General features: G+C 36.0%; 1 protein-coding gene across 6 annotated transcripts in view; it reads left to right on the top strand.

Moving 5' to 3' along the window:
- Positions 1–14,259, top strand: part of HMCN1 (hemicentin 1) — a 489,269-nt gene that overhangs the window by 201,670 nt on the left and 273,340 nt on the right. For all 6 annotated transcript variants that reach the window (XM_074322402.2, XM_088801634.1, XM_088801635.1 and 3 more), the window contains 2 exons: positions 1,684–1,842; positions 2,744–2,866. In XM_074322402.2, coding sequence (XP_074178503.2) covers positions 1,684–1,842; positions 2,744–2,866 — 282 coding nt within the window. The remainder of the gene's footprint in view (positions 1–1,683; positions 1,843–2,743; positions 2,867–14,259) is intronic.

The raw sequence follows: 14,259 nt of genomic DNA on the forward strand, positions 1-14,259 counted from the left end.
GCTACTCATCTGACACTGTACATAGCTATTACAATACCATTGACTATATTCTCTACACATTCTGTGACTATATACTTTTTAATTATAGCTGACATTCAATATTATTTTATATTAGTTTCAGGTGTATAGTACAGTGCTTAGACATTTATATAATTTATGAAGCGATCCCCCCAATAAGTCTAGTACCCATGTGACACTATACATAGTTTTTACAATATTATCGACTATATTTCCCATACTGTATTTCCCATCCCCATGACTATTTTGTAGCTACCAATTTGTACTTCCTAATCCCTTCACTCTTTGTACCATCTATTTTCGAAGGTAATAAATATAATAAAAATTCCTCTTAGAGTGAGGATTATTTTTGTTTAGGAAAATATGAGGTGTGATCAAAAACTATGATGAATGTTTAAATAAAAAAAAAAAGTATTACAATAAAAGACACATTGCCATTAATCCCCCTCAAAATATTTCCCCTCGCTTCAAACACACTTATCCCATCGTTCTTGATCCTTTCTGAAGCAGTTCTGGAAGTCCTCTTTTGTGACTGTCTTTACTTCATCCTCCATCATGACAGCACTGTGTGTCACACATCGCTTCTGGTATGGCAATTTCTGTCAAATAAAAACATTATGGTGTGTCCTCATCCACCTTATTCATTGGATCTGGCACTGTGCGAGTTCTGGCTCTTCCCAAAGTCAAAATGATTCAGGACATCGAGTCAACCATGACAGCGCAGCTAACGACACTCACAAAAGAGGACTTCCAGAACTGCTTCAGCAAGTGGCAAGAACAATGGGATAAGTGTATTCCAAGCAAGGGGGAGTAATTTGAGGGGCATTACTGGCTATGTGTCTTTAACTCCAATACATTTTTAAAATTTAAACATTCACCATATTGTTTGATCACACCTTGTATATTGAGCCTGTTCAAGTAGAAAATAAAACTCAGAGATCATGTGTTCGTAGGAAAAATGAAGCAGAGTGCAAAGAGTGACACAAGGTGCATTTTATATAAGGTTGTCATGGAAGGCTGCTCTGATAGGTAACATCTGAGCAAAAACTTGGGTTATGGGGATATATCGTATGTCTGCTTGTTGGGAGGAATGATCCAGTAAAGAGGAAATATCTGGTGGACTAGAGAGAAAGGACAGCCACAAGAGCCATGTCCTTGACTACGGTAGGCTCAGGTGACTAGTTAGCATTAGCTATGAGCACAAATGATTCCTTCAGTCTGGGAGCTACTGCAGGTAGGTTAATAGGTATCATGAAAGTTCTCTTCTGGTTGCTTCCATTTACAGTAGAAGCAAGGTCATCAAATAAGAGTAAAAAGAGATAAGAAAAGAGGAGATGTATGAAATAGTCATGTAAGAGAATGGTAAAATGAATCAACATTTAATTAACTAAATTTATATATGTAATAATTTTTACTTTGTGTATTTTGGGTGAATTTATAATTTATTCAGAAGTGCAGGTTTTTCCATCTCTACATCACTTCATATCTTTTCCATCTCCTCGTACCAAAGTGGTTAATCCAGTGGCAAACCGACAGAAAGTGAAAGTGAAGAGAATTCGCTCAGTTCTAGAGCACCCAAAGTGAACTTTCATAGCTAAAGTGTCCCTTTTTTCCCTGCTGATGAAATAATTGCATTTTTTCCCCTCGCTTTTTTTTCCTCAACAGGGTGGTGGAGATTGTCCAGAAATGAGTATTGGAGCTATAAAAATTGCCTTGGAAATTTCTCTTCCTGGTTCTTTCATCTATGTTTTCACCGACGCACGGTCCAAGGACTATCGGCTCACGCATGAGGTGCTGCAGCTGATACAACAGAAACAGTCACAAGTGAGTAGGAATCAGCCCTAGATGTTCCACGGCTGCGAGTAGTACTGCACGTGAGAGGTTGCCTCAGCTCTGTGACGATACTATGCGTGGCAAATGTCAATAATTACAACTATTGAGCCATAGATGCGTACTCCAATATTTTTGCATCATTTAATTTAAACACATTAAATGGCTGTGTGATATTTGTGCATAGCATATGAGTGCCTTGTTTTGTAATACAGAGAAGGAATGATTGGGGCTTAATTAAGGTGCTTGTTGCCATTGTATTCTTTTAACTGACAAAAATGTAGACCTCACAAAAAAGACCTGTGTTTAAAATACCACCTCCTATGTGGAATTTTGTCAGAGTCAGAGTTACTCCTTGTATCAATTAGCTATTGCTGCATAATAAGCTTTCTAACTCTCAATAACTTAAAACGACATCATTTATTTCTCACATGTTTGCAGAGCTCGTTTGAGCTAGAATGTCTGAGGATAGTTTGAGTCTGGCTTATGCAGGCCTATTCTGGGGTGACTTTCCTCTTCTCTGAGACCAGTGGGCTACTCAAGGCATGCTCTTCACACGGACAAGGTAGAAACACTAGAGATCCAGTGGAAACATGCAACTCCTCGAGTGGAGGCTCAGAACTGGTAGAATGTCCCTGTTTGTTGTATGCTGCTGACCAAAGCAAGCCGTGTGCCCAAGCTTTGATTCAAAGGTGACATAATGAGCTCTGCCTGTTTAGTAAGAGAGACTTCCACAGCTTTCTCAAAGTCCATGGATATAGGGAAGAATATATATATATATATACTATATGTCTTCTACTTGCCTAGTAGTATGTTAACACATAATAGGTGCTCAGTATATGTATATTGATTTCTGAAAACCTTTTAAACTGTCTTCTTTTTTAAAAAATCGTAGGTGGTATTTGTGCTCACTGGAGATTGTGATGACAGGAGCCATATTGGCTATAAAGTCTATGAAGAAATTGCCTCTACAAGTTCTGGTCAAGTGTTCCACCTGGACAAAAAGCAAGTTAATGAGGTCAGTTTAATAAAGTGGATCTACTTTATTACTCGCTACCAAAAATCAGTTTGGCCAATCTAATTGTGACAGATTTGATTTAAAAAAAATTTTGAACAAAAGTTTTTTGTTGTTGTTGTTGTTGTTTTTTTCCCCTAGGCCACAGGTCAGTAGAGTCATTAGACCAATGTGGAGAAGCATAGATGTATCATGTATTAATTTCTAGATCGTATTATACTATACTGACAAATTATTTAAATTTAAGCATAAGGGTATTTAAAATTTGTTTAGTGAGACTTGAAAAATTTTATAGTTTGTTCTTGTTGTTTAATACGGTGAATTTGTGTTTCTGATGCACAGCTTTTGGCGTGGATAAAAGGAGGCTTGACTGTTTAGTGACAGAATGTGTGTAAGTTACTGCGCAAAATTCTAAAGAAGTTTGATGTCACAGATTAAAAGTAAAAGCCTATAACTAACTACTTAGTTATCTAAAAACTTTCATGATAACAAAATCTATAACTTGTATACAATGAAAATCTTAGTGATTTCTAAAAGTGTTAGAGATATGTCTAATTGTCAAGATTCTTTTTTTCTCTTTTTTGTTACCTTGCCTTGGCCTCACTTGTTTAGTGAAACTGTGTTTATTTATATATTTACTTGACTCCCACTTAAGTTTCTAGGAACATGCCAGTACAAAGATAAGGTTGGATGTGGGTATAATTCACGTTTGATTGACGTGGCCCCTCTATCCACGTTCTATTAATATCATGGTAGACTCCTTTCTGTCTTGAATAAAATGGTTCAGTAGTCCTCTTATAACTAAAGACTTCCTATTACATTGTGATGGAACCAGTAGGACATTGCAAGTTCTAGAATAAACAATCCAGCAAAAGTATTTTTTTTTAATCAACAGACGATATACAAGCCTGGAAGGTGACTTTAGTCTAAAATTTTTTTTTTCTTGGAAAAAACAGCCTTAGAAGGGGTTGTGGCTTGAGTCCATATTGTGTCCTTTGTAACGATTCAGAAATCCCTGACAATTAGAGAGGGAAGCCGTTAGCAGTTATTTGTATAAACGTTTGCATGAGCATTTGGGAGCCTGGGAAGAAAAAGTTGGAGAAGAGTGCAGGACTCTCAGGAACTGGGTTTCCTGTCCCATCCCACAGACTGTGCTTGACCCTAGTGAGGGAGAGGCCACTGTTGAAATTGTTTTAAATCTGGAATTGTGTAAGACCCTGGGGTACAATCAATATTATCGGTACAAAGTAGGACACGAGTGAGGAAGAGCGTCATTCTCTCCTGCATCAGTGAGGACACTATCCACTTATGGTGTTGTGAGCCTTTTAGTTGGAAGAGACAGTGGAGTTCGGTACAGACAGATGGGGCATTGGCGTCAGCAGAGGATGTCATGCCCGGTGGACACGGTGGTTCCCAGCAGAAAGTACTAGAGAAGAGAAGTGGTGAAAAGAGACATGGCTGGCACTCAGGGCTGTTGAAAGGACAGTTGTTTGTATCTGTTTGTGAGCAGACAGGCACAACTTGCAGATTCCCAGTACAAATGAGGTGAAACTTAGGGAGAACCTTATACTTTATTCAACGTTGGGCCACAGAGCTAAAAAATAACATGGTGTGTCCTGTGACTGTAACTCCATTTGTATCCATATACCCAGGGAAATTGACTTACACCGAATTGAAGATATTGTTGCCTTAAACAGACAAAATAAGCCCCACAGAAGCACACACTTTATTAAATAAACAGCATGATGCATAATTTTTTGTAGTCCTAATATTTTTAACAATTCTGATAATTACCAAATAATTTACAAGAATTACAATTTACAAAAATGTGGTGTGTATTGCAGAGAATTTTGCGTAGATGTATCACAGAAATTTCACCCGGTGGTTTGTTAATAGTGTTTCTCTCCCACATCATTAACTGACATTCTGATCTTTCAATTTAGCTTATGCAGAATAGGACTAGAGAGCAGCATTGCTAAAATTGTCCATTTTTATAAACTGGAGTTTGGTGCCAATGGGGATGGGCCTTAATTTATCTCTCAAGCATAGCAATTCCAACCCCTCGCCAGTTGGTATGGGCAAGGTCATGGCCTCCACTTTGGGCCATTTAGACTCAAGGGGAATTTAGCTAAGGATGCCTTGGACAAGTCCTCTTGTTCTAGCTATTGTCCTACGTGCATGTGAACTCCAGGTCTGATGCAGGCATCTTCATACAAGTCTGAGATGAAACAACTACAAGGGGGAATAAAGAGCTAAGAAAATCCAAGACCTTTGGATTAAGTCAACGTTCAAATCCACCCTCTTACTCAGCCTCGAGTTAAAGAAATGATCTTTTGGCTTAAGATACTTAGAGTTGAGTATTCAGTTACCAAAGGTAAATGCATCGCATGGTACAGTCTCTTCAGAAACAGTGTGGCAGTCTCTTGAAAAATATGTATTTACTGCATGACTTAGCATTTTCATTCCTAGATAATTTCCCAAAAGAAATGAAAACGTGTCCACACAGACTTGTATGTAAATTTTCACAGCAGCGTTAGTTATAATAGTAAAAAACTAGAATCAATCCAAATGTCCATCAACTAGTAAATGGATAAATTGTGATATATATCCATACAGTGGAATGTTACGCAGTAATAAAACACAAACTATTGATACGTACTATAATATAGATGAACCTCAAAAATGTTATGGTAAGTGAAAGAAGCTAGACATATTGAATGATTCCATTTATAGCCATTTCTAGACAAGGTGAAGCTACAGAGAGAAAAAGCCGATTAGGGGTTGCATGGAGTTGGCAGTGGAAATGAATATGAACTTCAAATGGGCATGTAAAATATGTGTAAAATATGTACTGGATTTTGTAGAGTTGGTAAGAAAAAAAGAGTGTGAGTAGTATCTCAATACTTTAAAAAATGTATTACATATGGAAATTGAGACAGGTTAGTTAGCACGTTGCTAGGTAGACAGGGGGGTCCCTGGTGGAATAAACAAAAAAGCAGCCATATCCTGAAACTCCAGGCCCTGGAATATCTCCTTCACTCCAGGACAGAGATGTGAGAATACACCTTGAGGTTAATAGAGAATCTCAAATCCCGTTTGGCTGGACAAAGAAGCAGATCTGATAGATAGAAACTGGTTATTTAGTTAATCCCTTCAGGATGGGCAAACATGACAAACCTAATAGATGAATTCAATTAGAAGGTAGAAGGCTCCAGCCCCCCTTCCCCAAACAGGCAAGGTATAAAAGTAAGCTTTTGCCTCAGTCACTGGGCACCCCCATTCAGGACCCCCTCCCGCTCGGGAGCTGCAACCTCTTCTCCTGCCTCTAATAAACTAGCTTCCTTTACAAAACAAGCAAACAAACAAACGAACAAAAACAGATAAATGCATCCTAGCTGATAAAAATTCTGTATTTCTTTGTGACATAGTGTCTGCAAAGCCCAGTTTTCCTTGTTTGTCAAAGGGGGATAATAGAATTATCCATTTCAGAAAATTCTTGTAAGATTAAATGAGATAATGTATGTAAAGTGTCCCACACAAAGTCTGGTGCAGGATAAGGGCCAAATAAATATTATTATAATCCTTGTAATATTGTTATTTTGCTTTCAAAGTGAGGAAATTGGGCCAGTGTGTTTGTTAGAAACCAGATGGCTAGTTGTTGCTAGGAAATGAATTTGAGTGGGAGAGTCCAGGAAGAGGCTGGAGTTTCTTTTTTCTTGTGTGTAAGCAAAAGATATTGTGAAGGGGCTACTGGAACTGTGTAAGCCAATATGTTCCCTATAGAAAGCTACCACGGTGGAAGATTTTGCTAACAAAAAGCAGAGTGACAGCGTTAAAATTTGATTTGCAAAAATTTTAGTACATAATTTAGCCATTTTTCTTTTCTCTTGTTCCAAACTCTCCTGTTATATAAACATTGTAAATTCTAGGGACACTACATGCTACAGTGACATTTGTGCATTTCGGAGACACAAGAACTGAACGGAAGCCACACACATACTGAGTCCTTTCATTTTACTCAAGAGCATTTTTTTATCTGCTGTTTTTAAAGGAAACTGTAGAGTATTATGCTTTACCCTCTTAATCTAGTTCATCAATTTCCTAACCTACTGGGGTATATTTTGTATCAACTCTTTCTTGAGCCAGTTTGAAGATTTTTCTTCCTGTTTTTTTTTTTTTTTTTTTTTTAATAATGATGATTAAGTAGAAGATCTAGGTATCTTTCATCTTTATTTAACATAAAAGGGAAACCAGTGAAGAAATTAATTGGCCAAGCATAAGAAGTCTATAAATCACTGTATAGTATTACATTTTAGAAGCACAAGTTAAGACACATCTCAAAGATGTACTTAATTCACCTTTGAAGATGAAACTCGAACTAAACAGTCTTATCCCTCCATTCTTTGTAAACTGGATGATTGTCCATGGATGTAATTAATGCTTCCTTTGGTATAAGAAAAGTCCAAGTTTGAAATCTCAAAGTTACTCACAGATGCTATATTTGTTGTGTTAAAGAAGCTAACACAGAGATCTATTGGTAGTTGGATGATTCTTCATCCCTTTTCGTTTCTTGGTGACTACCATTTCCCCCAGTCTAACTGGAAGATGGGAGACCAAGTTGCCCTGTGGAGCCGTTCCATAAAGGTCAGCATCCCAGCACACAAACCCTCTGGAAAAAGGTCGAAAACAGATCGGGAGAGACACAATGAAATTATCCAACACAAGCAGTACTGTGTAGGGGTGAAGACTCCAGGCTCCGGACCATGACTCATACCCCAGCCATGTGACCTTGGACAAGTTACGTAGTTTTCTGTCTCGGTTTCCTCATCTGTAAAATGAGAATGCTGGTACCTCCCTCATAGGTTGTTGTGTTTAGAACATCAATAAATATTAACTGCTATTATTTTATTTAGTGACACACGTTAGTCAAAATATTTCAGCAACATTTTAAGAATTTTCCCTAAGACAAAGAAATATATATTTAGCATCGATCAAGGATGAGATGGTCAAAGGCCATATGCTATAATGGGAAACTCTGGCGCTTTCGAATCAGGGAGACCAGGGTTTGAAAGACCTCCCTGTCTTTAGCTAGTTGAACAACTTTATATAACTGTACAACTTCTCTGAGACTGTGTCTTCATGTGAAGACAGGCACATTAACTAACTCCTAGGACTATTGTGACAATAGAATAAGAAGTGCATATAGTAAGTTGAATAAAGGCCAGGAGAATGAAAATCGCCCACCCTAGCGATTCTTAGAACAAGGAATGGCTCATTTGCTAAGGAAAGCACCTATGGTTTTGCTTTGATTGTAGTCCTAGGGGTGCCGTTTTCCTGTGAGGGCTCAGAAGGAGAAGGGTATTTTGGTACATCCCCACCCCCACCCACACTTTAGAAATAAATACCTAAGGGAGAATGGACTCAAAACTACTAAAAACATTTGTAAGATTCTCAAACTTTTACAATTTACCTGTATTTGTCATTTTTCTCACTTGCACATCACAAAAATACCATTAAAAATGTAAAGGGTCTAACTGCTTATTCTGAGAATAGGAATAACATCAATAATCATCATAATAATATAGGTAACACTTATACAGTAGTTATTATATTCCAAGCACTGTGATGTGTGCATTCATTTAATCCTAACAGGCCTATGGCCATTAAATAAGTTTTTAAACTATAAATCAAGTATGTTATTTTTTGTTTTTTTCTAAACAGGTGGGAACATAATATACACGTGGCTTCATTTAACCATGTTGGTGACCTATAAAACACTACTACTAATAATAACATAGTAACATAATATGCACTGTATAGGAATCACTAAGGAAAATAAATGCTACTCCCTTGCAAGTTCGCCTGCAGTCAGCATGTGTGTATTCAGAGCTACTGAGAGGAGAGGAAAGTAGGCAGAGTCCCCGGTGCTCCTGCAGGAAAGAGAAGGGAGGGGATTTGGGCCTGAAAAGCATCCTGGCACTGAGCAATAGACAGATCATGGAATTCTTCTGGAGGAAGACAGAGCGGACAATCCTATCTCTAACGGGAATGGGGACTCTAAGATTTAAAAAAAAAACAAACTTATTTTTTCCACTAAGGAATTTCCAGTGGAAAAGAAAGAGTTGAATTCACTGTCTAGTGAATTTTAGAGGAAGCAGCTAAAATTTAGGAAACCAAAGTGACAGTTTTGCAGCCAATCTGTGAAAAATAGCAACAACCTGGCAATAAAAATCCTCATAGATGAGAGATTACTGGATATATTTCTCTAGCTACTTTTATATTCATTTTCACTGTCAATATTGATATTAAAAAAAAACTATCAACTTTGCTGGAGTATGAATTCGGCATAGCCCCTTCCTGCTATTTAGGTTGATGGCCACTTGTGACTAGAATTCTGACTAAGAGTTTTCCGCATATGTGCTTAATGATGAGAATCTGAAACCCAGGGTTTTGAACAATTAATAATTAATTGAGATGAGGTACCTGCCATATTTTCCCCCTTATTCTGAGTTTCACTCCAGACATTATTTAAAAACGTAACCTTATTGCTGACCTTGAAAATAAGTAGAAACGGGTGTTTCCTCTGAAATTTGAAAATGTATCAGAGACAATTATAACATTGCAGAATGCTACAGGAAATGTGTGAAAACAATGTGTAAATGTTTCCACTTATCCCTTCTTTGAATTCACCTAATTAAATTGAAAAGGAAGTGGAAAGCTCAGATCTCAAACTTTAAAATATTTTGGAAGTCTCTAAATGCACAAACACGCCAAAAAAGGAACCCTTACCTTAGTTTCAGTGGAATGCTTTATTTCTCTATCATTATGCTAAGAATGAGATGTTATCCTCATGAGTGTGTGGTGGGGATGCTAATACTCCAGGCACAGTGCTTTATAGGTCACTTATATAGTTAAAATGCAGCCATGTGTGCTACGCGTTTCCATTTGTTTAGGAAAAAAGCAAAACATAACAATTTATTGTTCAAACAATTATTTGTTGCTCATAGGTCTCTGAGAATGTGAACAGTTTTTCAAAATGATATTTAAAGTATACAAAGTACATAATACTCCTTGCAAGTGGAGAAAAAAAAAAGATGACTCTTCTCAATAGAACTGCATTTAGGCAAAAAATACCAAGAGTCCAGCAGAGCCCTCCACATTGTAAAACAGTGAGAAGTGGAGGGTGCATTGTTTAAAAAGATAAACCCTGTAAAAAGTCGATGTGCATCTTGCATTGCATGGTTTTGTGTATTGGCTCTGGGACCTGTTGGAAGTACTGGTTACAAACTGTGGCAGTACATTCGGTGACCACAGTAGAAGTCATATCTTGAAAAGAAAACTCACTGCCTATGAAATGTAAGGTTCAATATGAAAGTGTTTCCCCACAGACCTTCAGAAGACAATCGTAATATGTGGCCCCTGGTATTACTTGTCTATAATTCAGAAAACAGAATGGATACTGCTCACTAAAGCTTCTTCGTAAAATACAAATGCAGAGAGAAAGGAGAAAGAAGATTATATAAATAACTGAAAGAATATTTCCGAAAAGAAAAGAAATGTTATTTAAGAGCAAATGTTAGTCAATAGGTTACATGCATTCAGCAGGACAAAAACACATAGAAAAAAGAAATAAACCTGTTTATTTAGTTGACTATGTTGATTAGAAGCTGAAATAAAATATCGATCTATGAGATGTCGCTTTAACTACATCAACCAATTACTTGCATAGCTCACTCTGAGTTTTCAAGGGTCTTAACTATCACAAAGTTATAGCATCAACTTCAGTCTTTGAAAAATTCATTCCAGCTGGCACTGGCTTGAAAGAGATGATCTATTCTCCTCATGTAGAGGGCTCAGTCTTTATTTTTACTGGAGTTGTGGTGGAAACTAAAGATTTGATTTGAGAGAAAAAATGTCGTGGTGCTTGATAGTTAAAACTGAAACAAGTGGTTTACCACTGAAGTCCGTGACCACGATCACTTGAAGAGTTGACCTATTGGGAACCACAAAGGAACACAAGAAACCATGAGGAAAAATCTGCAATGTTGAAGCAAATAAAATTCTAGTGAACCATTTTCAGAGCATCAACAATTTGGATAGTTTCTTTCATATTTTATCACTTTAAATTTTAAAAGTTCCTTTTAAAATTTTTGTTTAGAGAAAGCATATATCTATGGTCAAATAAACTCTCTCTCTCTCTCTCTCTCTCTCTCTCTCTCTCTCTCTCTCTCTCTCTCTTTCTTTCTCTCTCTCTCTCTCTCCCCTTCTCCCCCTTTTCCTCTCCTTCTTCCTCCCTTCCTCTATCTCTGTGTCTGTCTCTCTAAAAACACACACACCCCAGAGTCTATCTGATCTTAGAAGAATTCAGAAATAACAAGAAAACTAACACATTTAAAAGGTTATATACCTGTTGTTTCAAAAAATATTGTATTTGTATTTTATAAAGATTTTAAATCATGGTTAACAAAGCAATTCCATTTCAATAATCTAATCTAGGAATTAGAGACATATAGAGAAATAATTTTTTTTGGTGTGAAAATCAAATGAAATCATGTGTCCAAAAAATTTTGAAAAGGACCAAATTTTAAATCTTGGGAAGAACAATTCTGGAATCTTAGTCTCTTTTTCCCCAAAGGCTCTTTAATATCTAGGGCAGTTGGTCAATCTACCCAAGAGCTTCTGTGCCCAGGATACCGAAGGTCAGTCTTTTGTCTCTCACAAAAGGGGGAAAAATAAAAATATCTGGTTACTACATCATTTCTCCAGATCAAGAGGTGTCTCCTCTCCTGCTAGTATTTTCCCTTAATAGTGATAATTTAATAATCCAGCCCAAGGTAATTGGCTTCTATTAATCTCTAGACATAGAAGAGTTTATATAATTTTCTAATTGTTTTAATTACCAACCCAGGAGTTCTATTATATAATTACTATTCATATGAAAGAAAAAGTCATAATTTTTGTACTACACACAGAAGATAAATATTATTTTGAAGTTGCAAGAAAAGACTTGGTTAGTATCTCTGTGAAATAATTGTGTCAGTTAGAAGTAGCTTAATACCTTGGGAGAAAACATTTGAATTTGTTATTTGAAAAGCAGTTTCAGGGATTCATACAAAAAGAGTGAAGAATACTCCAGGCCTTATTTTCAATGTTTTTGTGTGATACAAATCAATAGTCAACTTGGAAAACAGTAGACTTACCTAATGAATTGGCAAGCAATTCCATGAAGATATCATGTTGCAATTCCTATGTAAAAGCCAACTATATATCATGATTTATCCGTATTTGCACTGCGTTCAACATAAATAAAAACACCCATCAGGGACAATCTAATTTTTAGTTCTTTTTCTGCAATAGCAAAGAGGAGATGAAAGAGTTAAGAGTCAAAGTAGGGGAAGTTTTATTTTTAAAATTTCCTTATGACCAAAGGTAAATAAATGGAAACAGAATACATGCTTCATATACTTTGCAGGTTTCCTTAAGCATTCCTAGAATGAACCAACTGTAATAGGGTTATAAAAGCATAATCTTTTGAGAGATGGTATGAGGTACTTTTGAGAGCTCCCTTGTAACATTTTGGTTATGATTTGGCTTTGTGACAAAAATTACAAATGGCTTTTCTCTTTCTTGCTACAGGCCCCAGAAGACAAATGTACTTTCAGGTCATTTACTATATAACTTAAACAGCTTTGGTGTGAGTGAATGAATACGAGAAAGGAAAAAAAAATTCAAAATTCTTAGTTATAATTTTAAATAGGCACAAATAATTTATTTATTTTAAAATGTTTTTGGGTTACTTTATCACCTTTTTAAATATAAATTCATAAAAAAGATATGGTATGGTTAAACCATTTACAATTTGAATATTAAAATCTTCTGTAAATAGGAAGAAAGTCTTCAGGAATTAGTGAACCCATTTGTGAAAATTTGTCCACTGTCCATTCAAATAATATTTATAAAATTAACAAGTTAACTCAATAGTATAATAATAAAATAAATCTAAATAACAAATTAGTAAAAACAAATAATTAAAATTATTATTACTTCAAATGATGTTTATTAAGATTACATACCTGGTAAGATTGCAGTTTTTAAAAATATAATATATATATTTTTAGAAAAAAATGGAAAGTTCATACCCAAATATGTTGATGGTAATCACTGGATAATACAATTATAGGTCATTGTAATATTTTTTTCTTTTATGTGTTTTCTTGATTTTTTAAATGAGTGTGCATTATTTTTAAAATAAAAAAAAATGAAGGCATTTTCACTAAAAAAAGAAAATTTCACATACTTACAGAGTGAGTTTATAAGCAAGGCTCTATGCTGTGAGCTATAGGGATTAAGGATGAATCACACATCTCAAGATGTCAGATTTTGGAATCTAGGAGGAGAGAGTAAATCTCCCCTATCCAAAAGCAAAATTAAGAACCAAACCCAACCTTCTAAAGTTTGTTTCTTTCTCAAGTACAGGGCTTCTGTGTTCTCAGCTGGAAACTCTGTAACAAAAGACAGATTAAAAAAAGAACAGCAAACAGAAGTTTATTAACATGTCTACCTCACGTATACCTGGGAGATACCCAAGGCAAAACGAGTAACTTTCAGAGATGGCTTAGAACTCAGGCTTAAATAATACCATCTTCAGCTAAAGACAAAAGAAAGGTGTGTGGGAGGCCAGTTTTGGGGAGATGACCAGAAAAAGGTTAAGGTTTATTATGCTGATTTAAGTCAGAGCCTACTCCTGTGTCTGCTGTTTCTTAAAATAATCAGGTCAAATTAATCTTTGTGCACAAAGGCATATTTTGGGGTGGCATATTCTGTCACCCTTCCAAAGCTCTTCTGGATCCTTTCTTGATTTTTTTGAATTGGCCTATCCGTCAGCTGACATTGTCTTCTTTGTACATAACACACACTCAGTTGTCAGGTTGTTCTTGCCACAGAATATATGGTCCCCTCTACTTTGGGATTTTGTTTTTCTTCTTATTGGGATAACCATGGTTGTAGTTTTAGAAAAATAAGTATGCAAAGGTATCAAAGAGCCACTAGAAATTTGTCACAGATTTACTTTATGTGAGGCAGTTGATACACGACAACAAAGGACTTTTTGTAGTGATATCTAAATTAGCATAATCTGTGGGAGTGGAGAAAGTTCATGGGTCAGTTAGAAATGTATAGCACTTCAGTCTTTTTAAATGAAATAATGCAGTCTTATGCAATGTATTTAAGTAATAAACTCATGAATAGGGAAAGATCAGACAAAAGGACCAATATCATTTGCTTACAAATTTAATTCACTTTGTTATCTCCTTTAGGAAATATGTAATTTATCTCTAATTTCAATTATTTTATAGTAATAGAAATGTCACAAGAGTAGGTAACCTGACTTGTGGTTC

The sequence above is a fragment of the Rhinolophus sinicus genome, chromosome 11 (genome assembly GCF_057876585.1).
Source record: "Rhinolophus sinicus isolate RSI-liver-muscle chromosome 11, RSI-T2T, whole genome shotgun sequence".
NCBI lineage: Eukaryota > Metazoa > Chordata > Mammalia > Chiroptera > Rhinolophidae > Rhinolophus > Rhinolophus sinicus.